Source organism: Hemiscyllium ocellatum, chromosome 25 (genome assembly GCF_020745735.1).
Source record: "Hemiscyllium ocellatum isolate sHemOce1 chromosome 25, sHemOce1.pat.X.cur, whole genome shotgun sequence".
Taxonomy (NCBI): Eukaryota; Metazoa; Chordata; class Chondrichthyes; order Orectolobiformes; family Hemiscylliidae; genus Hemiscyllium; species Hemiscyllium ocellatum.
This window is the reverse complement of record NC_083425.1, coordinates 49,598,728-49,626,592: the sequence shown is the minus strand read 5'-3', so window position 1 is coordinate 49,626,592 and position 27,865 is coordinate 49,598,728. Positions and strand designations below refer to the sequence as shown.

The 27,865-nt window shown below is 41.4% G+C and overlaps 1 protein-coding gene across 3 annotated transcripts in view; it reads right to left on the bottom strand.

Moving 5' to 3' along the window:
* Positions 1 to 27,865, bottom strand: part of mprip (myosin phosphatase Rho interacting protein) — a 444,516-nt gene that overhangs the window by 253,624 nt on the left and 163,027 nt on the right. For all 3 annotated transcript variants that reach the window (XM_060844305.1, XM_060844307.1, XM_060844306.1), the window contains exon 4: positions 941 to 1,092. In XM_060844305.1, coding sequence (XP_060700288.1) covers positions 941 to 1,092 — 152 coding nt within the window. The remainder of the gene's footprint in view (positions 1 to 940; positions 1,093 to 27,865) is intronic.

Sequence of the window (27,865 nt, the reverse complement as noted above, 5' to 3'; positions counted from 1 at the left end):
TGCCTCCCTCTTCTTTTTAGCTTCTGCAACCCAACATTTAACTTAAATACCTTAGATTTTATTTTACTGTTGTTATTTACCATTCTCTTGCTTCAAAAGTCTCTATATTATCTCAAATATAGATATTCATGTACTGTTTAGCTCATTTGCTTCATGCCAGCAATACAAAGGGGAACTGCATGGCAGGGAGGTTAGGGGAGGAGATGGAAGCAGACAAAAGTATCTCACATTAAAACAAAGTTAGGGGGAAAAGAAAAAGCAAAACAACTGGAGAAACTCAGGAGGCCTGGCAATTCAAGTCCAGCAACTCTTTTTCAGAACTTCTGAAGCAGCATCACTGCACCCAAAACATTGACTCTACTTACTCTCCCACAGATGCTACCAGACTAGAGTTTCTCCAGCAATTTGTTTTTGTTGCATACATCCAGTAGCCCTCGTTCTTTGCTTTTGCTCACAGAGAACACATATGGAAGGAGTTCACACACAGGCAGAAAAGGTTGAGCAATGGCACAAGTTATTGCTGTGGGGATATCTCTTTCTAACAAGGACAGAAAAAAAAAGACTGGAACAGATCCAGCACAGTAACAAATTAGAACATTAAATGTCAAACTTAGCACTTCTGCATTCTTTACAAATTCCATATTATATCTTTAGGAAATGCTCAAATTAAGTCTGTGATCTTCTTTCTCTCATTTTTGTGTCAAAATACCCTGGATCAATGCTAGATGAGAACATTTTGTTGCAGGGAGCCATATTCTTTATTCACTTTTGACCTTTCAAGAAATTGAGAGCTGAAAATGTGTTGCTGGTTAAAGCACAGCAGGTTAGGCAGCATCCAAGTAACAGGAAATTTGACGTTTCGGGCCAGAGCCCTTCATTGAAATTGAAAGGCATCTTTGATCAAACATAAAGCTGAAGATTTAGAACACTTGCCACTCACCCATTAATTATTTCTTTGGACTCGCCACGAATGAAAAATTCACGTTCAGGGGTTACAATACAGAGTGCATTCTTCTGACCAGTCTTTGGCTCTGCATCAACAACATCTGTGCATTGATTCATGTTAACTGTCCCTTGTGGCAGGGTACTTGGCTGCGAGAAAGACAAAAAAAATAGTAAACAGCAGTGAACAATCAATCTAAATTAGAGTAAAGCTGATAGCAGTAATGGTCCCTGACAAACTGATTAGATTTTGCTTAATATTTAGTGAAAAAACTTGCACAACTTTTAGAAGATGAGGCTTTGAAAAAGAATATAATCAGGTAGATAAATTAGTTACACTATAGGCACATACAGGTTATGCTTCATACTGACACAAAGAACAATTTCATAAAAAGGCAAACCAGAGTTCAGGTACATAATTGTTTGAAGTTTGTGTCACACAGACATGATAGTTAAGACAGCATTTAGCATGCTAGCCTTCATTGCTCAGACCTTTGAGTGTAGTAGTTAGGACGTCATGTTGAGTTTGTAGAGGACATTGAGCCACTTCTGGAATACTGCGTCGAGTTCTGGTTGCCCATTTATAGGAAGGGTATTATTAAGCTGGAAGGGGTTCGGAAAAGATTTACCAGCATATTGCCGGGAAAGGAGGGTTTGAAAGGCTGGGAGCAGACAAGGTCAATGAATGAGCTTGTAGAGGTTTACAAACTCACGAGGTACACAGACAAGTGGCAGTTATCTTTTCCTGAGGCTGGGGAATATTTTTAAAAGGTGAGAGGAGAAAGGTTTTAAAAAGACATATTGGGCAATTTTTGAAAAATTACAGAGTGGTTCATGTGTGAAATAAGCTGCCAGAGGAAGGTGGCTGCAGGTACAGTAAAATATTTAACAGACATCTGGATAAGTTCATGAATAGAAAATGTTTGGAGGGATATGGGCCAAACACAGGCAGGTGAAACTAGTTTAGTTTGAGAACATGGTCAACATGAACCCATTCCACCAAAGGGGTCTGTTTCCATGCTTATACGACTATGACTCTGTGGTTGTGAAAGGTTTTTTCTGCAACACAACTGTTTAGAGATCAGTAAGAAATGCAAGATGTAATCAGATCAGGAGTTTCAATTTTTTTTTTCTTAATAAAACTCATGGAATAATACAAAGGTCCCAGCATTCTAACAATTATTTCAACAAGTCATGCAGCAAGTTTTCACAGGCAGTGTAAATAATTCAGATTTACTTTGCAAAGACAAATAAATTGTTTAATACCTGTATCAATCCATTATAAGAAAATCGCTTCCAAAAATAATACTGGCTTAAGTATAATATAATTATAGCTTTTCAGTCATACAGAAAACTTACAGATTACACAAAAAAACCACAGTCATAGATTTTCATCTTTCACTGATCAGGACATTTCACAAGAATATCAATTTTCAAGGATAAATACCTCTATACTGCATGAGAAGAGACTACTGATTGGTTGGTAAATAAACTCCGACAGGACTCTACCTTAAATCACTCCTCTTACAAAATGTCCTTATGAAGGCAAAACCAAAAAACTTTGGCAAATACTTGCCTTTTCACAGCAAAATACTTCAGTTTGCCTTGCAAGCCAGCTGTCTAGCCGAGTGACACCAAGATGCATATTCAATTAACACCACGAAGAACCCATCTTCTCAACCTTGACAGAGGTATAATTACCCTCAGGTTGAACTCACCAGGCATCTCGCTTAAGAGAGCGCAACCCTACCTACCTCCCTCTAGAACTATGACAGCTTTGCCTTCAAATTGTACCATAAATTAATTCTTGTCAAATCGCTGCTGATGATAAATCCATAATGGATAAATCCATCCTGCGCATGCGTGACGTAAGGTCCAGTCTTCATGCCGTTCTGCACACGCGCCAATGTCAGCTAATGACAGAGCACCTTTCTGTGAGAGGTAGTGCATCGAGAGCAGCTTGCCTACATTTTAAAAATGCATTGTTAAATTTATTTTTGCTAATAAATAGGATTTCAACCTTCATTCAGCCTGAGCTGTAGAGTCAGATGTACAGTATGGAAACAGACCCTTTGGTCCAACCCGTCCATGCCAACCAGATATCCCAACCCAATCTAGTCCCACCTGCCAGCACCCGGCCCATATCCCTCCAAACCCTTCCTATTCGGATACCCATCCAAATACTTCTTAAATGCTGCAATTGTACCAGCCTCACCACATCCTCTGGCAGCTCATTCCATTCATGTACCACCCTCTGGGTGAAAAGGTTGCCCCTTAGGTCTCTTTTATATCTATCCCCTCTCACCCTAAACCTATGCCCTCTAGTTCTGGACTTTTTGTCTATTTATCCAATCCATGCCTCTCATGATGTTGCAAACCTCTAGGTCACCTGTCAACCTCCGACGCTCCAGGGAAAACAGCCCCAGCCTGTTCAGCCTCCACCTGTAGCTCAACTCCTTCAACCCTGGCATCATCCTTGTACATCTTTTCTGAACCGTTTCAAGTTTCACAACATCTTTCCTAACCAATGTCCTGTACAGTCGCAACATGACTTCCCAGCTCCTGAACTCAAAACTCTGACCAATAAAGGAAAGCATACCAAACGCTGCCTTCACTATCCTATCTACCTGCGACTTCACTTTTAAGGAACTATGAACCTGCACTTCAAGGTTTCTTTGTTCAGCAACATTCCCTAGGACCTTACCATTAAAATGTCTAAGTCCTGCTAAGATCTGCTTTCCCAAAATACTTTGCTTTACATTTTGTGATTTTTGAGTGAACAGGAGTAATATTTTTTATGGTACGTCCCTAACCCCATTTTTCCCATAAGCAATTTTCTATCAAGCACAGTTTTGTTGGAATGCAACTACGGCATTGTGGGAGAGCTACCTGTATAAGGTTCTGTAGATATGGTGTGAAATCTTCACATGTCTGCAATTAGTATTCTAAGAAATATTAACTGGGGTGAAAAATTGATGTCTCACACCATCTCTATTATATTTTGCTGAAATTTAACTGACATTACCATTTTGAATAAGGAAAGATTAAGATGTCTGTTTCAATCATGATATCTCTCACCACTCAATGTCCAGTACAGATAAAAGCTGGTGTACAAATTTCTTGAGAATGTGTAGTGTTCATCAAGGTTTCATGGTCTGAAGAGTCCTGCATATGTATGAATGCATCAGTTATTCATTTCCTGCAAACATATTTAGGTTAGCTACTGATAAAACCATGAAAAAGCTTTGTTTGCAAACCTCTTTAACTCATCAAGCATTCAGCAACATAATTTGCCTACGTGAGATAAAATTTTAGTTAATGCTATCATCTGGAAACCCACAAAATAAAATTATTCCGCAACAAGGAAACTACATTTTATAATATAGCAATTTTGAAAATAGAGCATTCAATTTGCGATTCCACTATACTTTGCTGAATGGGGATAACAGGCAAGGAAGGAGAAATACCAACACTACTAGCAACAACATCTGCCAGTGAAAAATATCTTACTCCCCCTTGATGCTCTTCTTCCAGAAGGCACTTTGAAGTTCTGTCATGTGGCAGAACTGCCTAACAAATCATCTCAACAGTCCTACACTCCAAGCAAAATCACATGCATAAAAAAGGAGGCACATTAACTTCCAAAGTTAAATAACAGATGGCTATTACTGTTGCACATATCAGTTGCATTGCAGAATACAAGAGAAATAAACAGCCTTGATTTGCAAAGGAACACAACTCTAGATTCTCTGAGGAAATTTAAGGACTGCCTGTCACAGTGGTACCCCAATGCATGCAGCATTTGTGGTGAAGAAACAAGATATTGGATTCTGACTAACAGTTACTCACATGCTAACTGGTTTTAGTGCTACACTGTAATTAGAATGTGCCCTCAAGCTTGGAAAAGCTGCTTTCGTTTTGTACTTTAGTCGATGACTACATTTATTTTACTGGGTTTCAACTGAGGTTTGCTCTTTTCAAACAATCAAATTTACTAATTAAAATGCTCACAGTCTTGGACTCATCAGGAAAACTTGCAAAAAAAAAACAGATTCATGGAGAAAAGAAAACAAGAATAACACTGCATGAAAGGAGAAGGCTGATTCCTACATACTGTTGTTACGGAGAATGCATCTATTGATGCTGACTGACAGCTATGAGCCAAACTTCATTTAAATTTTATTACAGATAGATTGAAACTGATTTCAAATGAACCAGTGAGTGGCCTCATCAGGATGTTTGGTTGAGTTGAAACAGTTGCAGTGCATGCACTTCTGACTGTAAACAACAGAGGTTTGTTAGTATAAATGCGTAGATTCCAGTATATTCAAGTGTTCCACACTGAAAGTTTGACTTACAATCCTAAAACACATACATTAATCCACTTATCCATTCACCACTCACTCCAGATTACAAAAAATGCCACATTTGTCCAGCTAATAATAGTTCTGATGGAGTCACAAAATCCCAATAGAGTAAAAAGAGGCCTTTCAGCCCATCAAGTCTGCACCAATCCTCTGAACAGCATCCCACCCAGATCCACCCCTCAACTCGATCCCTCTCACACCACATTTACGGTAGCTAAATCACAGCCTGTACATTCCTTGACACTACAGGGCAATTTCGCATGGTCAATCAACGTAGCCTGCACATCTTTGATGTATGAAAGGAAACTTAAGCATATTCAAACTCCACACAGACAGTCACCCAAAGGTGGAATTCAACCCAGGTCCCTACTGCTGTGAGGCAGCAGTGCAAATCACTGTGGCACCATGTAACCCACACTTAGTGTTGACTATGCTTTCTTCCCACAGATGCTACCAGATCTGCTGAGTTTCTGCAGCAAATTTTGTTCTTGTTTCAGATGTCCAGCATCCACAATTCTGTTTTATTTTACAATGTTGTCACCTGGACTGCAATGTACTAATCTATAATGAGAGGTTGGGCAAGCTTGGATTATTTATTTGCACCAGAGCAGAGATTGAGGAGCCAACTGAAATATATATTACGAAGTCTAGATAGAGTGGGCAGTCAGAGTCTTTCTCACACTGTGCAAATGTTAAACACTAGGGGTATAGGTTGAACGTGAGAGGGAAAGTTTAAAGGAGATTTGCAAGGCAATTTTCTTTTTTAAAAAAAAGAGGGCAGTAGGTCCCTGGAGCTTGCTGCGATGGGAGATGGTAAAGCATATACAATAACATTTAAGCAACATTCAGATAGACATGAATAGGCAGTATGTAGAGGAACACTGACCTTGTGCAAGCAGATGGGATTGGTTTCAAATGGTTGGTGCAGACACTGTGGGCCTAATGGCTAGTGCTGTACTGCTTACGTTCTACCACCACCTATTGTTGCTGGAGCACTTCACTGGTTATACACTCAGTCAAAATCTACAAAGGTTTTAATTTTTGTTTTCTAAAATCTGTGTAACCAATGCAGAACAGCCGTCAGCAATGCCAATTGATGCTGAACTACAATACCAAAAATAAATCTATGAACTGGAGGTGGTAATGATCAAATTTTCAAACATTCTCGTCACACACATCTCAAACCCTGCATGCAGATTTCATTGTCAAGGAGAAGAGGACACATCCAAGCACGAGAGACAGTATAGAGAGAATAAGCATAAGGCTTCACTCTCTCTCCTATTTCTATCAACATTCCACTACAGTTCTGTCATTTATAGTAACTACAAAGTTAATGCTATTTTACTAAAGCTAGAAAATTGATCACTCTGAGCAGCCACCTCTGATGCTGAGTGACTAGACAGAATATATCGTATACATTTATCTGGCAGGAGGGGATAGCATGGTGGCACAGTGGTTAGCACCGCTGCCCCAGTGCCAGAGACCCAGGTTCAATTCCCGTTTCGGGCAACTGTCAGTGTGGAGTTTGCACATTCTCCCAGTATTTGCGTAGGTTTCTTCCGGGTGCTCTAAAGATGTGCAGGTTAAGGGAACTGGCCATGCTAAATTGCCCCTAGTGTTAGGTGAAAGGGTAAATGTAGGGGAATGGGTCTGGGTGGGTTGCTCTTTGGAGGGTCAGTGTGGACTTGTTGGGCCAAAGGGCCTGTTTCCACACTAAGTAATCTAATCTAAAAAAAACTAAAGAAAGCAAACTACAGATGGCATACATTCAGACTGTAAATACGTGAAATCATGGCATAAATGTGGGCATTGTGGCTGATATGAGTAAGAAACAATACAAGTGAGATGAAATAGCTTTGAAAGAATAAGGAAAACCAATAGTCATGCAGTATCAGCTGCCACAGTTCCATTTAATTATTCAATAGTGAAGCAATGTGATTGAAATGTCTGAGAACAAAGTTTCAGCATGCAAATCTTTCACCAGCATAAAATTTCAAGTGTTAAATATATTAAATTTTATTTATAGTAATGAACAATTTTAAGAAGTTTAGATACAATTTTCAGCATTACGAGTGCAGATTGCTAAGATAACCTTGGTTAACAAATTAGTGACCCCCAGATTTGTCAGTTCCCAACAAAGGGATTTAAAAAATGCACATTTCCTTTTAAAAGCAAATTGGATTCGATTCCAAGTCAAGTCTTCTTTACAAACATATCCTGTAAATGGTGTGTAGGTTTGCTCACTGAGTTGTAGGTTTGATATCCAGATGTTTCATTACCTGGCGAGGTAACATCAGTGGCGATCTCCAAGTGAAGCAAAGCTGTTGTCTCTTGCTTTCTATTTATATGTTTGTCCTGGATGGGGTTCCTGGAGTTTGTGATGATGTCATTTCCTGTTCATTTTCTGAGGGGTTGATAGATGGTATCTAGATCTGTGTTTATGGCATTGTAGTTGGAGTGCCAGGCCTCTAGGAATTCTCTGGCATGTCTTTGCTTAGCCTTAAACGTAAAAGACCCAGTACAACCCATGGACAAAACCAACGTCATCTACAAAATTCCACGCAAGGACTGCCACAAACACTATGCAGGACAAACAGGACGAAAGTTAGCCACCAGGATCACGAACACCAGCTAGCCACAAAAAGACACGATCCTCTCTCCCTTGTAGCTCTAAACACACAGGAAAAAAAAACACCATTTTGACTGGGACAACATATCCATCCTGGGACAAAGACATGCCAGAGAATTCCTAGATGGCCTGCTTTGGAGGTCAGATATAATATGTATATTGGAGATCTCTCCGGATCGTCTCCACCCTATGTGACACTGAATGGGTCTGGGTGGGTTGCTCTTCGGAGGGTCAGTGTGGACTTGTTGGGCCAAAGGGCCTGTTTCCACACTAAGTAATCTAATCCAAAAAATACTAAAGAAAGCAAACTACACATGGAGAAGAGCACTGGGGACTCAGCACTAGTTTTCATATTGATCACCCTTCTTCTTGATTTGTCACCAAAAGCAATACAGGTTATACCACCCTAATCCAGAAGGCTCTGGATTTCATCTTGACTAGACTCCAGCAGATCACATATTGGGCCAAAACAATCGCAAATCAAATATAAGTATTTTAATAGTATGATCAGTGACTGGAGCTCTGCTGCCAACATTTCCAGCCAAAAGCACAAAGTATATTAAATGAACACTTTCTTCCACAACTGAAGAAAGACCTCATCTTGACACATATCAATAATATGAATAATTAGATTAATTGTTTTCAATATAAAGAGCAAAACAGGATTTAGGATATCTAATTTGGACAAACTTTATTAATAAATATCAACACAGCCACATGATGTTACTTCAGGGAATACCTTAACCACTGCAAACAGAATTGCCAGACTGAAAGCACTCGACTAAGGAGGTATAACCTGCAAGTGATTTGCATCTGCCCCACTAATATTTTAAACACCTCAATTGCATTGCCATCAACTTTGAATCTTAAGGGGATGTAAATCACATCTGTATTTCATCTGAGTTAAATGGCAAACATTCTGCTGGCTTTTTTACTGCTTGATAGCTCATTAAACCTCGTTTATTTTTGAGTTGGTAATAGCTTACCTGACCCCACGTATGGGTGCTATCACAAGAACCATTTATCACAAGATGTTTAACAATACCAGGTCAGACAAACTTTTTCAAAGTCTGAAACTTAAGGTTCAGAAAGTTAAACCATCCTAAGGCACAGTGGGAAGCATTGCTACTTCAGAGTCAGAATGTCCAGCTTCTCAACCAACTTCAAAACTTGATAGGTACAAAAGTTATGTTCATAATTCAGTCATGTAGACTATTTGTCACCTCCAAATCCTTCCAATATACAGATGGCATGCAGTAAGAGCAAAGACTGCCCTGGTGAACTATGCTTGACGTTCAGTGGCACCTCTGGTTTGAGCTAACACATTGTTCCAGAAAAAACAAGAAACAGAAAACAAAGCACAAGTTCTGTGTCTGGATGCAAGGAGTCATCCAAGACAAGGTAGCTTAGCTGGGAAACCTCGGTTGTTGATTGTGGAGGCAAGTAGAAGTTAGATTGAGTTTCATTGGTAACTGATTATTGAATTCAGATTTAGTATCAGAGCCTCAGAACTTAAGGACTGAAGTGCAGACATTCACGTTTTAAGTGACCAGCAGGAGAATATCAAGAGCAAAACGCTACCCACAATTTAGTAATTGCCAGTGTTATCTGAACATCATGATGTGGAGTATGAGAAGTGGAAAATGGAAAATAACTTCACTAGCATTTATGGCACTTTCTAGCTTTGCTCAGTTTCTGGCTTACAGTCCATCTGACTTGAATCAGTTTTTAACAGCACAGTGATTAGCACTGCTGCGTCACAGCACAAGGGACCCAGGTTCAATTCCAGCCTCAGGTGACTGTCTGTGTAGAGTTTACACATTCTCAGTGTCTGCGTGGGTTTCCTCCCACAACCCAAAGACGTGCAGGATAGGTGAACTGGCAGTGTTAAATTGCTCAGTAGTGTTCAGTAATGTGTAGGTTAGTGGCAAATACAGAGTATTAGGGTAGAGGAATGGTCTGGCTAGGCTACTCTTCAGGCAGCTAGTGTGGACTTGTTGAGATTCTCTTTCTAATAGAATTGTTTTCTTAGAAATTTCTGATTTGTGCCAGCACATTGTTTAATTATTTACTCCTCTGTAATTAGCAATTTTTAAGTAACTTGATTTTCAAGGAACTGGAGATCTTCAATTATATTTTATCATGTCACACAAGTGTTTTATTTCAAGTCAAACACTGTTACCAATCATATGCACTAACAGACTCAAGTCAGAGGTTATGAAATTGGCATTTTTACTATAATAGTCCTTAAATGGTCATTTCACACCACTTTAGCCCTCCTTCTCAAGCCATCCTTGTGCAATTCTTCAAATAACCATCCCAACAACCCCAATTAATTCAATCCCATGCCTCGCCATCTTAGCCCCATCACTCCAACCTAGTCATACTTCCCTCCTCCATCCAGTATAGTTTTGCTCTTGCAGTTAGACTTGCCTTTTCTCCACTAACCCAACCTCACTATATTAAGACTTATACAGCATGGCAACAGACCCCTTGGTCCAAATCATCCATGTTGGCCAGGTTTTCCAAATTGAGATGGTCCCAATTTGGACCGTATCCCTATCCATATATCTGTCCAAATGTCTTTTAAAATGTCTCCTCTGGCTGCTTATTCCATATATGTACTGCCTTCTAAGTTACCCCTCAGGTCCCTTTTACATCTTTCTCCTTTCCCCTTAAACCTATGCCCTTGAGCTTTGGAAATGAAGTGAGGACAACCCACTGGCACTAATCTTTGGGACTGTTTTTGATTTGTTCCTCCTAAGCATGCTACATGTACCAAACATCACATTTCAACTTACTCATGTACTGTATCTCAAAATATTACCTTCAAAAAAATAAATCTCCCCCATCCCAGTGTGTGCACGCGCAAACAAGCAGTGGTGGTGGTAGTGGAGGCAGGGAGTTTAAAAACCCTGTGTCACAACAATATTATGTCATTAACATGTGAATAAGCTCCGAGTCATTTCAGCATCCAGTTCACATTCAGCTTTGATAAGCAGTCTGGGTATAAAGCTGGCCACCAATATTGACAATAAACCCAACTACGCCCAGTTCCCTGGACTACGCATCCTCACACCCTTCCTGTAAAGACATTCTTCAATTCTCCCAGTTCCTTCATCACCATCACACTTGTTCCGATTATGACAACTTCAACAAGGAAGCCTCTGACACGTCTCCCTTCTTCCCCAGCTGAGGATTTCCTAATAATGTTCTGGATTGGAGTGGTTTCTGGAAAAGCATAGCAGTTCAGGCAGCATCCGAGGATCAGGAAAAATTTCGGGCAAAAGCCCTTCATCAGGAATACAGGCAGAGTGCCTGAAGGGTGGAGACAGGGCTCTCAGCCAGGTCTGACCCATCTCCCACACCTCAGCCCTCATCCCCTCTTCTTTCCCACAATAATAGTGATAGAGCTCCCCTTGTCCTTACCTACCATTCCCACCAGCATCCACATCTCAAGATCATTAATTGCCATTTCTACCACCCCCAACAAGATAACACCACCTGTCACACTCCCAAGCCCTATCAGCCTTCCACAGAGACCGTCCCCTCTGTGAAACCCTCGTCCATTCTTCCTTCACTCACAGCAGCCCCCACTAACACACCCCCAAAACCTTCCACTGCAATTGCAGAAGGTGTAATACTTGTCCATTTACTTCTTCCCTCTTCAGTACCCAAGGGCCTAAACACACCTTCCAGTCTACTGCATTTGCTGCTCACAATGCGGTCTCCTCTACATTGGAGAAATTACCTGGGTGACCCCTTTTCAGAATATTTATGTTCTGCCCTCAAGAAAGACCATGAACTTCCAGTTACCTGCCACTTCAACACACTACCATTCCTAACCAACATCTGTCTCAGGCTTGTTATAGTGTTCCAGCAAAGCTCAGTGCAAGTTGGAAGAATGGTATCTCATTGTCCATATGGGGACCCTGCAGCCTTCTGGACTCAATATTCAGTTCAACATCTTTAGGCCTTAAGCTTTCCCATGTCCTTACCCCAATGTACACCAACCAGGCATTATCATACAGCCTGCTCTTACATACCACCCATTGTTTTCCACTAAGTCCCCATTATCAGCTATTCACCCTCCTAGACAGATAGTTATCCACTCCTTTTTCTGTCTAACTGCCCTTCTCGCTCTTTGGGCTCTAACCCCACCTACAGTTTACTCCTTATATGTGTACATACATTTGTTTAACAGCTTATATGAAATGGAGTCTTCTGCTGCAGTAGCAGTGTCCCAACCTCAGAGCCAAAAGATCTGGGCTCAAGTCCCACCGGCCTAAGATGTGTGTTACAACATAACCAGTGTGCAGCATCCGAGGAGCAGAAGAATCAACATTTCGGACATAAGCCTTCGTCAGGTTCCTGATCAGAAACATTGATTCTCCTGCTCCTCGGATGCTGCTTGAACTGCTGTGCTTTTCCAGTACCACACTCTCAACTCTTATTTCCAGCATGTGCAGACCTCACTTTCTCCTAGCATATTCAAACAGGTCATTTAAAATAACTGCATGTTGAACATCACAAATGATTTACAGGCTTCGACCATAATCAACTACCATTTGTGCTTTCAAGTCTATGGAAGTCTGAATTGTCTTTCGTTAGATTTTAGAGGAGGGAGCAAAAAAGGGGACAAGATGAGTCAAGAATAAAGCAGTTAAAATGCCGCAAAATAAAATAACTCTGACAAGAATAGTCTCTCAAAATCTACCATGACAAATCTTTGCTGTTCCAGCAGGAGCAGAAACTCAAAGGGCAGAGGCTTGCACCAGGGGCCTGCTGGAAGCAGTGAGTCACTGATATGTGCTTTTACATGTGAAGTCAGAGAGTAGAGGTTTCTGGGAAAGGAGGGACTTCTTATTTTTATTTCCGACCAGCTATATAAGTCAGTGTTACAGGGAAGTAGTTACTCCTAGACACAAAGAAAGCTGGGTGACAGTTTGAAGGGGGGGGGGGGGGGGGGGGGGGGGGGGGGAGGAGGAGTCAGTGGAGGGATCCCCTGTGGTCATTCCCAGAAAAACATGTATACCGTTTTGGATACTGTTGAGGGGGACGACTTACCAGGGGTATGCAGTGAGGACCATGTCTCTGGCACAGAGCCGGTCCCTGTCGCACAGAAGGGAAGGAGGGAAAGGAGGAGAGTGTTAGTCATTGGGGACTCTATAGTTAGAGGGTCAGATAGAAGGTATGTTGGGAACGAACAAGATAACGGTTGGTGTGTTGGCTCTCAGGTGCCAGGGTCAGTGATGTCTCGGATCGTATCTTTAGGGTCCTGAAGGGAGAGGGTGACCAGCCTCAAGTTGTTGTCCATGTAGGTACCTAACGACATAGGGAGAAAGAGAGATAGGGATGTAAGGCAGGATTTCAGGGAGCTAGGGTGGAAGCTGAGAGCTAGAACAAACAGAGTTGTCATCTCTGGTTTGTTACCTGTGCCACATGACAGCGAAGCAAGGAATAGGGAGATAGATCAGCTGAACACGTGGCTGCGAGGATGGTGCGGGGGAAGGGTTTCAGGTTCTTGGATAATTGGGGCTCATTCTGGGGAGGGTGGGACTTGTACAAAACAGGACGGTCTTCACTTGAACCAGAGGGGTACTGATATCCTGGATGGGAAATTTGCTGGTGCTATTCGGGTGGGTTTAAACTAGCTCAGCTGGGGGATGGGAACTGGAGGTGTAGCTGCAGTGCACAGTAGGATGAGAGTAGGAAGGACAGGGACAGGATTTCAGGGTCACAGGAATGTGCTGGCAGATGGCGAAGTGGTTTGAAGTGTGTTTACTTCAACGCCAGAAGTATCCAAAATAAGGTAGGTGATCTTTCAGCATGGATAGGTACCTGGAAGTTTGATGTTGTGGCCATTTCAGAGACATGGATAGAGCAAGGTCAGGAATGGATGCCGTATGTTGCAGGGTTTAGATCTTTCATTAAGAACAGACAAGGCGGTAAAAGAGGGGAAGGCATGGCCTTGTTAGTCAAGAATAGTGTAACGGTGGCTGAGAGAACTTTTGATGAGGACTCGACTACTGAGGTAGTGTAGACGGAGGTTAGGAACAGGAGAGGAGAGGTCACACTGCTTGGAGTTTTTTTTATATATATATATATACGCTTCCGCAGACTTCCAGGGAGGTGAAAGAGAGGATTAGCAAAATCATTCTGGGTAGGAGTGAAAGAAACAGGGTGGTCATTATGGGGGACTTCCCCAACATTGACTGGAAATGCTCTAACTCCAGTACGTCGGATGGATCAGTTTTTGTCCAATGTGTACAGGAGGGTTTCCTGACACAGTATGTCGAAGGACCAACAAGAGGGGAGGCCACCATGGATCTGGCGCTTGGTAACGAACCAGGTCAGTTGTTTAATTTAGTTGTAGGTGAGCACTTTGGACAGAGTGACCGTAATTCAGTTATGTTTAGTTTAGCGATGGAAAGGGATAGGCACATGCAACAGGTGAAGTTATCGATGGGACAAGGGCAATTATAATGCAATTAGGCAAGAATTAAGATGCATAGAATGGGGTAGCAAAATGCAGGGGATGCAGGCAATGGAAATGTGGAGCTGGTTGAAAGGAACAGATATTGCGTGTCCTTGATAGGTATGTCCCTGTCAGGCAGAGAGGAATGATAAGGTAAGGGAACCGTGGTTTACAACAGAAATGGCATATCTCATTACGAAGAAGAAGGAGGCTTGTGTTGATGAGGGAAGATGGTTCAGATGAAGCAATGGAGAGTTACAGATCAGCTAGGAAGGATTTAAAGAGAGTTACGAGCAAAAAGAGGACACGAGCAGTCTTTAGCAAATAGAATAAAATGAGAACCCGAAAGCTTTCTATAGGTATGTGAGGAATAAAAGGATGATTAGGGTAGAAATAGGGCCAAAGACTGAAGTGGGAAGTTGAGTGTGGACCTTGTGGAGATCAGAGAGGTGCCAAACGAACATTTCTCATCAGTTTTCACTCAGGAAAAGGAGAATTTTGTAGAGGAGAAGAAGGAGGTACGAGATTTTAGACTAGAAAGGATTGAGGTTAGTTACAAACAGGTGTTATCAATTCTAGGAGTGAAAGTAGATAAGTCCCCTAGGCCGGATAGGATTTATCTGAGGATTCTCTGGGAAGCGAGGGAGGAGATAGCAGAGCCTTTGGCTTTGATCTTTAAGTCGTTATTGTCTACAGGTTTGGTACCAGAGGACTGGAGGATTGCAAATGTTGTGCCTTCGTTACCTTGATCCAGGTAATTATAGACCAATGAGCCTTACTTCTGTTGCAAGAAAGGTTTCGGAAAGGATTATAAGAAATAAGATTTATAATCATCTAGCAGTCAACAATTTGATTTCAGATAGTCAACCTGGTTTCGTCAAGGGCAGGTCGTGTCTCACAAACCTCATTGAGTTTTTTGAGAAGGTGACCAAGCATGTAGATGAGGGTAGGGCAGTTGACATGGTATACGTGGACTTCAGTGAAGCCTTTGATAAGGTTCCACATGGTAGGGTGTTGGAGAAAATGCAGAGGCATGGAATTGAGAGTGATTTAGCAGTTTGTATTAGAAACTGGCTTTCTGAAAGAAGGCAGCAATTGGTGGTTGATGGAAAATATTCAGCCTGGAGTCTGGTTACTAGTGGTGTGCCCCAAGGGTTTGTTTTGGGACCACTGCTGTTTGTCATTTTTATAAGTGACTTCGACGCAGGCATAGGTGGATGGATTAGTAAATTTGCAGATGACACTAAAGTTGGTGGAGTAGTGGACAGTGTGGAAGAATGTTACAGGTTGCGGGGGACTTGGATAAACTGCAGAATTGGAATGAGGTGTGGCAATTGGAGTTCAATGCAGCCAAATGTGAGGTGATGCACTTTGGGAAGCATAACAGGAAGGCAGAGTATTGGGTCAATGGAAAGATTCTTGGTAATGTGGATGTGCAGAGGGATCTTGGAGTCCATGTACATAGATCCCTGAAATTTGCTACCCAGGTGGAGAGTGTGTTAAGAAGGCATACAGTATATTAGGTTTCATTCGTAGTGGGATTGAGTTCCAGAGCCGCAATATCATGCTGCAACTATACAAAAAGGCTGGTGCGGCCACACTTGGAAAATTGTGTACAGTTCTGGTCCCCATATTTTGGAAAGGACGTGGAAGCATTGGGAAAAAGGTGCAGAGGAGATTTACTAGGACGCTGCTGGAGGGAAGGTCTTAGGAGGAAAGGCTGAGAGACTTGAATCTGTTCTCATTGGCACGAAGGAGGCTAAGAGGGGATTTGATAGAGACATACAAGATGATCAGAGGATTAGATAGGGCAGACAGTGAAAGTCTTTTTCCTACGATGATGACATCAGCGTGTACGAGTGGGCATAGCTACAAATTGAGGAGAGATAGATTTAAGACAGATGTCAAAGGCAGGTTCTTTATGCAGAGAGTGGTAAGGGCGTGGAATGCCCTACCTGTTAATGTAGTCAACTCAGCCACATTAGGGACATTTAAACAATCCTTAGATAAGCACATTTATGATTTTGGGATAGTGTAAGGGGACGAGCTGAGAGTAGTTCACATGTCGGCGCAACATCGAGGGCCTAAGGGTCTGTTCTGCGCTGTGTTGTTCTATGTTCTAAATAGAAGGCAGGTCAAGTCTGACATACCTACTGGAGTTTATTTTTGAAGAGACTGCTTTTTACAAAGTTAAGGAAGATGCAGAATATATGTAAAGCTTCCTTCAAAATTCAAAAAAAGTTTTATACTAAAAGATTATTAAACAAAATTATGGGATTGGTGTTTAGCATGGACCGAAAATTGGATAACAGAGTGGCAATAAATGGATCAATCTCAACAAGGGAGGTCGATACTAGTGGGGTACCACAATGGTCAGTGCTGTGATCACAGCTAGTCACAACCTTCGTAAATAATTTGGATGCGGAGACCACAAATATAAATTTTTTCAAAAGTTTTGCTGATGGCACAAAACAAGACAGGGATATAGAATGTGGGGAAGCTTCAAGGATATGCCACACAAGGGTTCATGAGTCATTAAAAGCTAGAATGCAGTCGGAACAAGCAGTTATAAAGACCAACATATGCCATCAATTATCATCGCACAACACCAGGTTACAGTTCAACAGGTTTATTTAAAAATACTAGCTTTCCAAGCGTTGCTCATTAGTGAGGTGGCTGGTGGGGCAGGATCATGAAGACACAATTTGTCACACAAGATCATATTGTCATGAAACTGATACAATATATTGAACAAACCTAGATTGCGGTTAAGCCCTTTTTTAAGAATGGATTGCAGGCTTCCATTCATTAATATGTAAAACCCAGAACTTCTTTCAAGTCATATTCTTGAGATAGCTTAAGGTTTTATAAAAACGTAACTCAGCTCAGACAATGCTATAAAGGTGTGAGGTCAGAGTCTGTCTGTATCCCAATCTTGAGTCAGACTGGTTCTATTTCTGAAGTAGGAATTTATAAAATGTCACATGGATTGACTGCCTACAGATTTTTTTTATTTTAAATCCTTAAGTTATCTCAAGAATGTGACTTGAAACTATTTCTGGACTTACATTAATGAATCAAAACCTGCAATCCACCCTAAAAGAAAAACTTAACAGCAACCTAGGTTTGTTCAACATATCACATCAGTTGCATGACATTACAATCTTATGCTATAAAAATTCTGTCTCTTGTGTGCCCTACTAGCTACCTAATGAAGGAGCCGTGCTCCTGATGTTGAGTATTTAACTTTGTCCAGAGCTGAAAATGTGTTGCTGGAAAAGCGCAGGTCAGGCAGCATCCAAGGAACAGGAGATTCGACGTTTCGGGCATAAGCCCTTCTTCAGGAATCAACTATTTAACTTTGTCCACCCTAGTCCAACACAGGCACCTCATCATCATTGAGTAAAAAGTGAGGTCTGCAGATGCTGGAGATCAGAGCTGAAAATGTGTTGCTGGTTAAAGCACAGCAGGTTAGGCAGCATCCAAGGAACAGGAAATTCGACTTTTCGGGCCAGAGCCCTTCATCAGGAATGAGGAGAGGGTGCCAGGCAGGCTAAGATAAAAGGTAGGGAGGAGGGACTTGGGGGAGGGGCGATGGAGATGTGATAGGTGGAAGGAGGTCAAGGTGAGAGTGATAGGCCGGAGAGGGGGTGGGGGCGGAGAGGTCAGGAAGAGGATTGCAGGTTAGGAAGGCGGTGCTGAGTCCAAGGGAATCGACTGAGACAAGGTGGGGGGAGGGGAAATGAGGAAACTGGAGAAATCCGAGTTCATCCCTTGTGGCTGGAGGGTTCCCAGGCGGAAGATGAGGCGCTCTTCCTCCAACCGTCGTGTTATGTTCTGGCGATGGAGGAGTCCAAGGACCTGCATGTCTTCGGTGGAGTGGGAGGGAGAGTTAAAGTGTTGAGCCATGGGGTGGTTGGGTTGGTTGGTTCGGGCGTCCCAGAGGTGTTCCCTGAAGCGTTCTGCAAGTAGGCGGCCTGTCTCCCCAATATAGAGGAGGCCACATCGGGTGCAGCGGATGCAATAGATGACGTGTGTGGAGGTGCAGGTGAATTTGTGGCAGATATCCTTCCATAAGCACCCAATTATAAGACATATGTGTGACTTTAATGATTTTGGTACTATTGGTACTATGACAAGTAGGAAATCTGAATAGATGGTTTCAAACACCATACTTGGAAAGAGGACACTGATTTGAAAGGCAATAATGCCTTCTGGAGAGAAATGGAGGTTGTAGACAGGACAACAGTTTGCAAGTATAGTGGAATCAAGTTTTAGTTTCTTTGAGGAGAAAGGGTGATGACATTTGAAGAGTGGGACAACACCCAATACATTGTTAATAATAAATCATTAGGAAGCCACAAAAGGACAGAAAATGGCAAACCACTTTTCATGCAAAGGGTGGGAATATCTGGAACTCACTGCATTAGAAAGGGTGGTACAAACAGGAGCCCCCAACATTTAAATAGCATTTAGATGAATGCTCAAAACAGAGAGTCCAAGGCTACAGGACAAGTGCTGGAAAATAAGTTTGATAAGTGGCTTGGATGCAATGGATCAAGGATCTCTTTCCATGCTGTCAGATTCTATAAAAATATTGGGAATTGTAAATCAATTTTAATAGCACAAAGGAGACCTTGCCTGACAAATGTGTTAGAATTCTTTGAAGAGGTAATTAGCAGATTAGACTAAGGAGAGTCAATGGATGCTATTCACCTCAACTTCCAGAGGTGTTTGCTAAGTGCCTTTTGATAAGTGCCACACAGGAGGCAGCGATTAAGATAAGGCCAATGGTGTTAGAGGTAAAGTATGAGCATGGATAGAAGACTGGCTCTCCTGCAGAAAGCCAATAGCAATAAAAAGGTTCCTGCTTAGGATGGAAGCCAGTTACTAGTGTTGCCCCACAAGGCTCAGTGTTGGGACTACAACCTTTCACTTTATACATTAACAACCTAGATGAAGAAAAGGAGGGCATTCTGGCTAATTATGCCTATGATACCATGATAGGTGGAGGGTAAGGCAGTATTGAGGAGGAAGGGAAACTGCAGAAAATATTTAGACAGGTTAGGGGAGTGGGCAAAGAAATGGCAGATGGAATACAACATGAAAAAATGTAATTTGATAGGAAGGGTAAAGGCATGGACTATTTTCTAAACGGGAAGAAAATTCAAAGATCCAAATGCAAAAGAACTTGGGAGAGTCCTAGTCCTGGTTTCCCTGAAGCTAACTTGCAGGTTGAGTCAGGAGTTAGGATGGCACCATCGCCCATCTTTTCTTCCACTGTATCAATGACTGTATCGGCACTGGACCAGCGTTCCCATGAGAAGCTTGAACAATTAAATCAACTACACCAAGACCCCCCCCCCCCCCCCCCCCAATCTTAACTACACTTCCCCTTTTCCACCTCCCACCTCCCCTGCCCACTCCCCATTCCTCTGCCTCCACCATATCTGCTCTCAGGATGAGCAGTTCCACTCCAAGACATACCAGATGTCCTCCATCCAGGACTGTAATTTCCCCTCCCATCATCAACAATGTCCTCAATCGCAACTCCTTCACTTCCCGCACCTCCCGAACCCAATCACCCAACTGCAACAAGAATAGAATCCCATAGTCCTCACATTTCAACCCACTAATCTCCTAATCCAGCATATCATTCTGGCATTTTGGACACCTACACTCAGACTCTACCAAAAATGTTTCCCTTCCCACCCCAATCAGCATTCCGTAGGGGCCACTTCCTCCGTGACTCCCTAGTTAGGTCCACACACCTTTCCACACCTGGCACCTTTCCCTACCGCCATAAGAGGTGCAAAACCTGTACCCACACCTCTTCCTTCACCTCAGTCCAAAACCCCAAAGGATCATTCCAAATTCAGCAGGTTTACTTGCATATTCTCAAACCTCATCTACTGCTCTTAATATGATCTCTCCAATGTAGAGGAGACAGAGCACAAACTCATGGAAAGGTTGAGTGAACATCTCTGGTCCTTACACACCAAGCAACCCCACCTTCCAGTCGCCATCCATTTCAATTCCCCCTCCCACTTCCCCTGTGACATGCCCATTCTGCATCTCTTCTACCGCCTAAACTAGGCCGCTCACAAACTGGAGGAGGAAAACTTCATCTTCCACCTCAGGAGCCTACAACCACATAGCCTCAACATTAATTTCATTAGTTTCCAAATCTTCCCTCCCCCTACGTCATCCCAGATCCAACCCTCTGACTTGGCTCTATCCTCTTGACTTGACCTACCTGTCCAACTTCCTTTCCACCTATCCATTCCACACTGCCCACTGACCCAAAATCACCTCTTACATTCACACACCTATCGCCAAAACAAATATCTTCCCCCAAGCCTCACACCTCCCCCCCCCCCACCCCATTTATTTCTTAGCCCCCTTTCCCCTTCCCAGTCCTAATGAAGGATTAAGCCCAAAATATAGATTCTCTTGTTCCTCAGATGGTGTCCTTTTTCCAAGTTACACACTATTAAATTTGACTTCTTCAGTATCTGCAGTTCTCACTAACTCTAGTTTGAAAAATATACACAATATTGGCATTTAATTTAAAGCAGGGATGGACTTTTGCGACTTTAAATGTGGTCTGACCAGAGCTTTATAGAGTGCTGTGAGCAATTTTGGGCCCCATACCTCAAGGAGGATGTACTGGCCCTGGAGCAGATTCAGAGAAGGTTCACAAGAGTAATCTAAGGAATAAAAAGCTCAACATATGAGGAATGTTTGAGCACTCTGGGTCTGTATTTAATGGAGTTTAAAAGGATTGGTGTGGAATCTAATTGAAACTTAGAATATGAAATGGCCTGGTCAGAGTGGACATTGGGAAGATGCTTCCATTGACAGGACAGACTAGGACCTGTGTGCACAGTAAAAGGTAAGACAGAGAGAAGGAGAAACGTCTTTAGCCAGAGAGTAGTGAATCTGCAATTCATTACCACTGAAGGCAGTGGCAGACAGATCATTGAATATATTTAAGACAGAGACAGATAGGTTCTTGATTGTCATGGGGATCAAAAGGTTATGGGGAGAAAGCAGGAGAATGGGACTGCAAAGCTTATCAACCATGATTGAGTGGCGGGGCAGACTCTATGGGCTTAATAGCCTAATTTCTGCTCCTGTGTCTTCTGATCTAACGACTGTGGGGCGATAGAAAAATTGAAACTAGAAGCAGCAGCACATTCAGCCCTCTGAGCCTGCACCATCATGGCTGATCCTCTACCTCAAACCCAAATCCCAGTTTTCTCCCACACCCACAATGCCATTCAAACTCGAACATTTCTCTCTCTCATGAACATATTCAGTGATTCTACTTTCATAACTTTCTGTGCAGAGAATTCCACAAGTTCACTACCTACAGAATGAAGAAGAAATTTCTTTCAGTCCTAAATGGTCCATTCCACATCCTAAAATTCTGTTCCCTGGTTCTAAACAACCAGGTAAAATGTCCTTCCCTGCATCTCATTTTATTTGAAATATATGGAATTGTATCAGATTCCGTCAGCCTTCTAAACTGTACTGGTCCAGTCAAACCCATCTCTCTTGGTGGACAGTCCTTCCATCACCAGTATCAGCCAAGCAAACCTCCACTGTTCTAAGGATTTGCTTGCCATTCTTATATGAGCCCAAAACTTGTTTCACCAAACCCTGCATGACATACCTAATTCTGAACTCAAAACCCTCTTGCAATTAAGGCCAACCAATCATTTGCCTTCGTAACCGTTTGCTGCAACTGCCTATTTACTTTCACCTATTGGTGTACATGAATACCCAGATCCCTTTGTATATCCACGCTTCCCAATGTATCACTAAATAATATTCTTAGTGTTTGTCGCAGAGGTGCACAACTTCACATTTAGTCACATACTACTGCATTTGTCAAGTATTGCCCACTCCCTCAACTTGCCCAAATCATCTTGAAGTCTTCATGCAACTTCTCAACTCTCGGTCACACCCAGTTGTGTCATCATCAAACCTGGAGATGCTGTATTTCTTCCTTTCATCCAGGTTATTTACATATAGTGAATAGCTAAGGCATAAGCATCAACTCTTGTGGTATCCTACTATTCACTACCTGCCACATTGAAAAAGAATACATATTTCCACCATCTCCTGTCTGTCAACCAATTTTCAATTCATGCAATAAACTACCACAAAACTTTTCCTGCTAACCTCTAGAGGGAGCTTCTCAAAAAAAGTCTTTTCTAAATCCAAGTACACCACATCCACTGGTTATCCCTTATCTATTCCATTAGTTAGATCCTCAAACAACTCCAATAGATTTCAAAACAATGGTCCTTCACAAAGGTCCTTCAATGGTCCTGCTGGCTTTGTCCAATCCTGTTGATGCTTTCTGTTATCATATTTTTTGTAACAGACTCCAGCCAGTTCCCTATTACAGTCGTTAGGCTAGCTGGTCTGTATTTTTTTTCCTCTCTCCCTGGCTTTTTAAATAGTGGCTTACATTCGTTACCCTCAAATCTGTGGAAGCTGTTCCAGGGTCTAGAAAATTTCCGTCTAATTGTCATCCCAATCCGTCCCCTCAGTCAAAGCAAAATACTCAAACACAGTATGGTTTTACCTCTTTAATCTTTATTTCAGACCCTGAAGGGAGAGATAACAATTGTCCACGTGCACAGGTACAGGAGTTCGAGTCTTCTCTGGAACAGCAGTTTAAGGAATTATACAGTCACTTACAAGGAGCAGCATCCGGATAAGGAAGCATACATATTGATTGGGTGATCGTTAGAATCACTCAGTGCCAATAGTGACAATTAAGCCATTTGCTGTTACACAATGAATAATTGGCTTCACAGAATGAAGGCTTTTCACCTTGTTAACTGACCTTACATACTGAATGCTTCTAATATTGTAAAATGGCTCTACATAATAAATGCTTAACCCATTACCCTTGCCTCCAGCACTCCATTAACTGCACGTTCTTATCTGATCGGAGTCCTGCTCAGCTGAACCTCTTGTTTCACAAAACTCAAAACAACTCTTTCCCTACCTGCTCATACCCTATACACTTTCTCAAAGTCTCTCAATGAAAAGGTTGAAAATGTATAAACTAATCAAAAAACTAAACTTGATGCCAACACACATTTCTAAAGAAGAAAACTCTCTGCTAGCAGAAATAAAACATGACAGCTAATGCTTTCAGTTCTAATTGTTATCCATTATCTTCGATTTGCATTCAAAGGTTTCTCCAATGCCAGTTTGCAAGCAACAAGAGAAACCAAATATAACATCTGATTTGTCTTTGGGTTTCAAAACATTTGCATTCTGTGTTCAGGCTGCAACACACGAGTGTTTTATGATGCTCTCTTTGCAGAGCCATAAAGGCTTTAGAAAGTTAATTTAAAGTTCCAGGGAGATGAAGGCCTATTGGTACTATTGCTAGACTATTAACCCAGAGACCCGGGAAATGTTCTAGTCACTTGGTTTAAAATCCCTCCAGGGTAGATGGCGAATTTTGATGCAATTTTTTTTAAAAACTGGAATTCCAAGTCCAACGTCGACTATGAAACTACTCAATTGTCGTAAAAATGCATTTGGTTTATTAATGTCCTTTAGGGAGGGAAACAGTCATTCTTATTTGGTCTGCGCTGACATAGGACTTCAGACTGAGAGCAATGTGATTAACTCTTAACTGCCTTCTGGGCAATTAGGAATGGGCAATGATGATTAAAAATGAGTCACAGTTAAACTACATTCAAACAAGCTCTTTGGCCCACCATCTCTCTGCTGATGAACAAAACTATACTAATGCCACCTGCCTCCCTTTACTTGTTCATTTTCTCATCAATATCCTCAAATATCAAGAGTATTCTAGCTTTCCCCCATTTCTTTGACCCCTCCATAACTTCCCAGCTTGTGATTGAAAGGGATCTATATTTGTCTCTACTGACATCTTTTTCCTTTCACATATTTAGAGAAGCTTTATCGTCATTTTCTAGTTCTCTGCATTTTTACTCTCATACCCTATTTCTTCTTGATCAAACCTTTTGTCATCCAGACAAACTCCGAGCTCAGGTTTTCTGCTTTTTCTGGCAATTTTTGTATGTGGCAGAAAATAGAGGTACCATCATTAGATCAATAATCCAGAGTCCCAGGGTAACATTCAAGATATCGGTTAAAAATCCCACCTCAACAACTGGTAGAATTTAAATTCAGTTATCATGAGCTGGAACTGAAAACTTATTCCCACTAATGGGGACCATGTAATTATTGCTGATTGCCATAAAAGCCCATCTGGTTCAAAAATATCTTTTATAGTTAAAGCAAATCAGCCATTTCTCTCCAATTGAGCCTTCATAAAATGAGACTCTGAGCAACATGGTTACTTCTTAACTGGCTTAATAGATTGTGTCAGAAGATATTCAGTTCATGGCAATTAGGGAGAGGAAACAAATGCTACGGCGCTAGGTGATTCAAAGAAGAAAAAAAAACTATAAAAGTTGCTTTGACTCAAAATTTACTTCTAAGCATGGTGGGTCATGCCTTCAGATTAATAATGGTTATCGATTTTTAGAAAATAACAAAAGTCTGTTTTTTTTATCTTCTCTCTCAATCCTTTTTACCATCATGTTGAATTAAATAATTCTTCAAACCTGCATTTCCTTGTATGGACATTTATCACAGTAAGGGTTCCTCAAACCAACTAGCTGGAGAGATTACCACAGCTTGTCCTATTCACAGGGCCCAGGTCGCCCTGTAGAGGGCACTGTGCTGTATCAGACATCTGAACACTAAGCTAACATACAAAAATCACAGAAGCTGCAAATGCAGGCGTCACTAGCCACAAAATTCAGGCTACTATACCTTATACAATCCACATATCCAAAATCTCAGACCAACAGTAAAGTATTAAATGGCATTTTTAAAAAAAATAGCATTTAACTTTTCACCATCATGCAAGCATAGCATTAATATTGTTAATATTCACCCTTTATGAATGTTAAGATTAGTTACTGATTTATTATTTACTATTAGATTAATTTCTAATAGCCACTGTAAAGCATATGTGCTAAAAGACAATTTTCAATGAACTGAACTTTAGGGAGATATCCTATTCATAAACACAATTACTTCTATCATACAGAAATAGATATACAAAGGATACAGAGAGGTTGATCCTGCACAGTTTCAATTTAGCTATGTAGGTAGACTTAAATTTCTCTTATGGATAGCAGTTTGACTACTGCTATCTACAACAATTACAAATAGTCACAAAGTTGAACATTAACCATTTACAAGGTTTTCAAGTATGCACACATGCAAAAATGACATTTTCAAAAAAATAAACTCCGGTTTCTGTCACAGTCACACTGGTTCTGCAAGGCAACTGACAACAGGAAAAAAGTGAACAGAAGAAAAAAAGTGGTCATCTCAAAAGAAACACACTCCTCCCTTCCTGATTAACTTATGTACTAATTGATAGGACACAATGTATAGTACGCAGGAGCTAATCCATGCCCTGCAAAGGCCTTCGCTCAGAGGTGAAAATGGCAGAAAATGCTTTCTAAATCACCACAATGAAATAGCAATTTGTATTGCTCTCATTAAATTGTAATGTGATCTAAACCAAATGACTCCTACATAGTAAATTGCTACCAGCTCTACGTAAAATACATTGATTATGGATACTACAATTATTTGAAGGTAGTGCCGTGCAACTTTTTTTTTAAAAAAGATTACTTACAGTGTGGAAACAGGCCCTTCGGCCCAACAAGTCCACACCGACCTTCCGAAGAGCAAACCACCCAGACCCATTCCCTCACATTTACCCCTTCACCTAACACTACGGGCAATTTAGCATGGCCAATTCACCTAACCTGCAAATCTTTAGACTGTGGGAGGAAACTGGAGGAAACCCACGCAGACATAGGGAGAATGTGCAAACTCCACACAGTTGCCCAAGATGGGATTTGAACCCGGATCGCTGGCACTGTGAGGTAGCAGTGCTAACCATTGTGCCACCATGATGCCGGTAAATGAACAATGAATAAATGGTTTAATTAGGGAGCATGTAATTTTAACCATACTTTGTGTTACCTGGTTTCTTCTCTATATTAACAGTATTAAATAAATATAACAGTCCCATGCACTGAGAAAAATTATTATGTGAGCCTCAACATCCTTGTAACTGCAAGAGCATTTTGACACTCTTCTGTATAAGTCCGGAAGAATCAAAACTTTATACAGAAACTGAATTTCTCTTGTACCCTACAGCGGTGATAAATTTTTTTGAAGCTTTAGGAAATACATCTTTCAAGGTCAGTTATTTGATTTTCCATCTAGAGATTTTTTTTTCCCCAAGTATACCTGTTCAAATCATCTTAGTTTGGAATCTTTGTTCATCCTTGCTTAAAGAACAAAATAATGAAAAATTATTTTGGAGGATGGGAAGGGAGACAATGTGTACCACACTTTTTCCTTAGCATTCTTGTAGAGATTACAACTCATGATGCACTTTTCCATTTTTCACGCATTTGTTTATCATGCCTTTAAATCAATCATTTTGGTGATCATATTTTTCTGTTCTTAGGTCTATACTGCCCACCATCCACTAGCTTTCAATTCAGACACTGTCATTCGGCTTATTAAGCTTCATTTCAACGATCGGAGGATACTGGTTTCTTCCAACACCACTCATCTTGCCCAGTCTTTTCTTTCCCTTCACTGTCAAGTTTATGTTTCAGTAACCTCCTCTGAAGAGCTACATCCAATATACAAAACATTGCTGTTTCACAGCACCAGGGTCCTAGGTTCAACTCCAACCTCGGGCAACTGTCTGTTTGGAGTTTGCACATTCTCACAGTGTCCGTGTGGGTTTCTTCCGGGTGCTCCGGTTTCCTCCTACAGTCCAAAGATGTGCAGGGCAGGTGAACTGGCCATGCTAAATTGCCTATTGTGTTAGGTGCATTAGTCAGAGGAAAGTGGGTCTGGGTGGGTTACTCTTCGGAGGGTCGGTGTGGACTTGTTGGGCTGATGGGCCTGTTTCCACACTGTAGGGAATCAAATCTAATCATGTAATCTAATCACTCTTTGCTTCTTGCAAATGCAATTACAGAGGAACCTCGATTATGTGCAGGATACAGGCAAGGAGTATTTTGTTCGGTTAATCAAATTCCGGATAATCGAATGCTGGATAACAGTTTAGCCAAGCATCGGGACCTTGTGATCTTGCCAAATAATCCAACATTTGGATAATTGAATGCTGGATAATTTAAGTTCCTCTGTATTTACAACATTTTGTTTGCATTAAGAAAATTCAAGAAAATTTCACAAAAAAAATTCTACTTAGGTCAAATCATATCTAGCCTAGCCAACGATAACCACAAACGCATGAAGTCACATTTCTATCGCAAATATTAACATGCTGTTTCTTTGTGATCCAGAATTGATACATTCTGCAACTTGAGATGC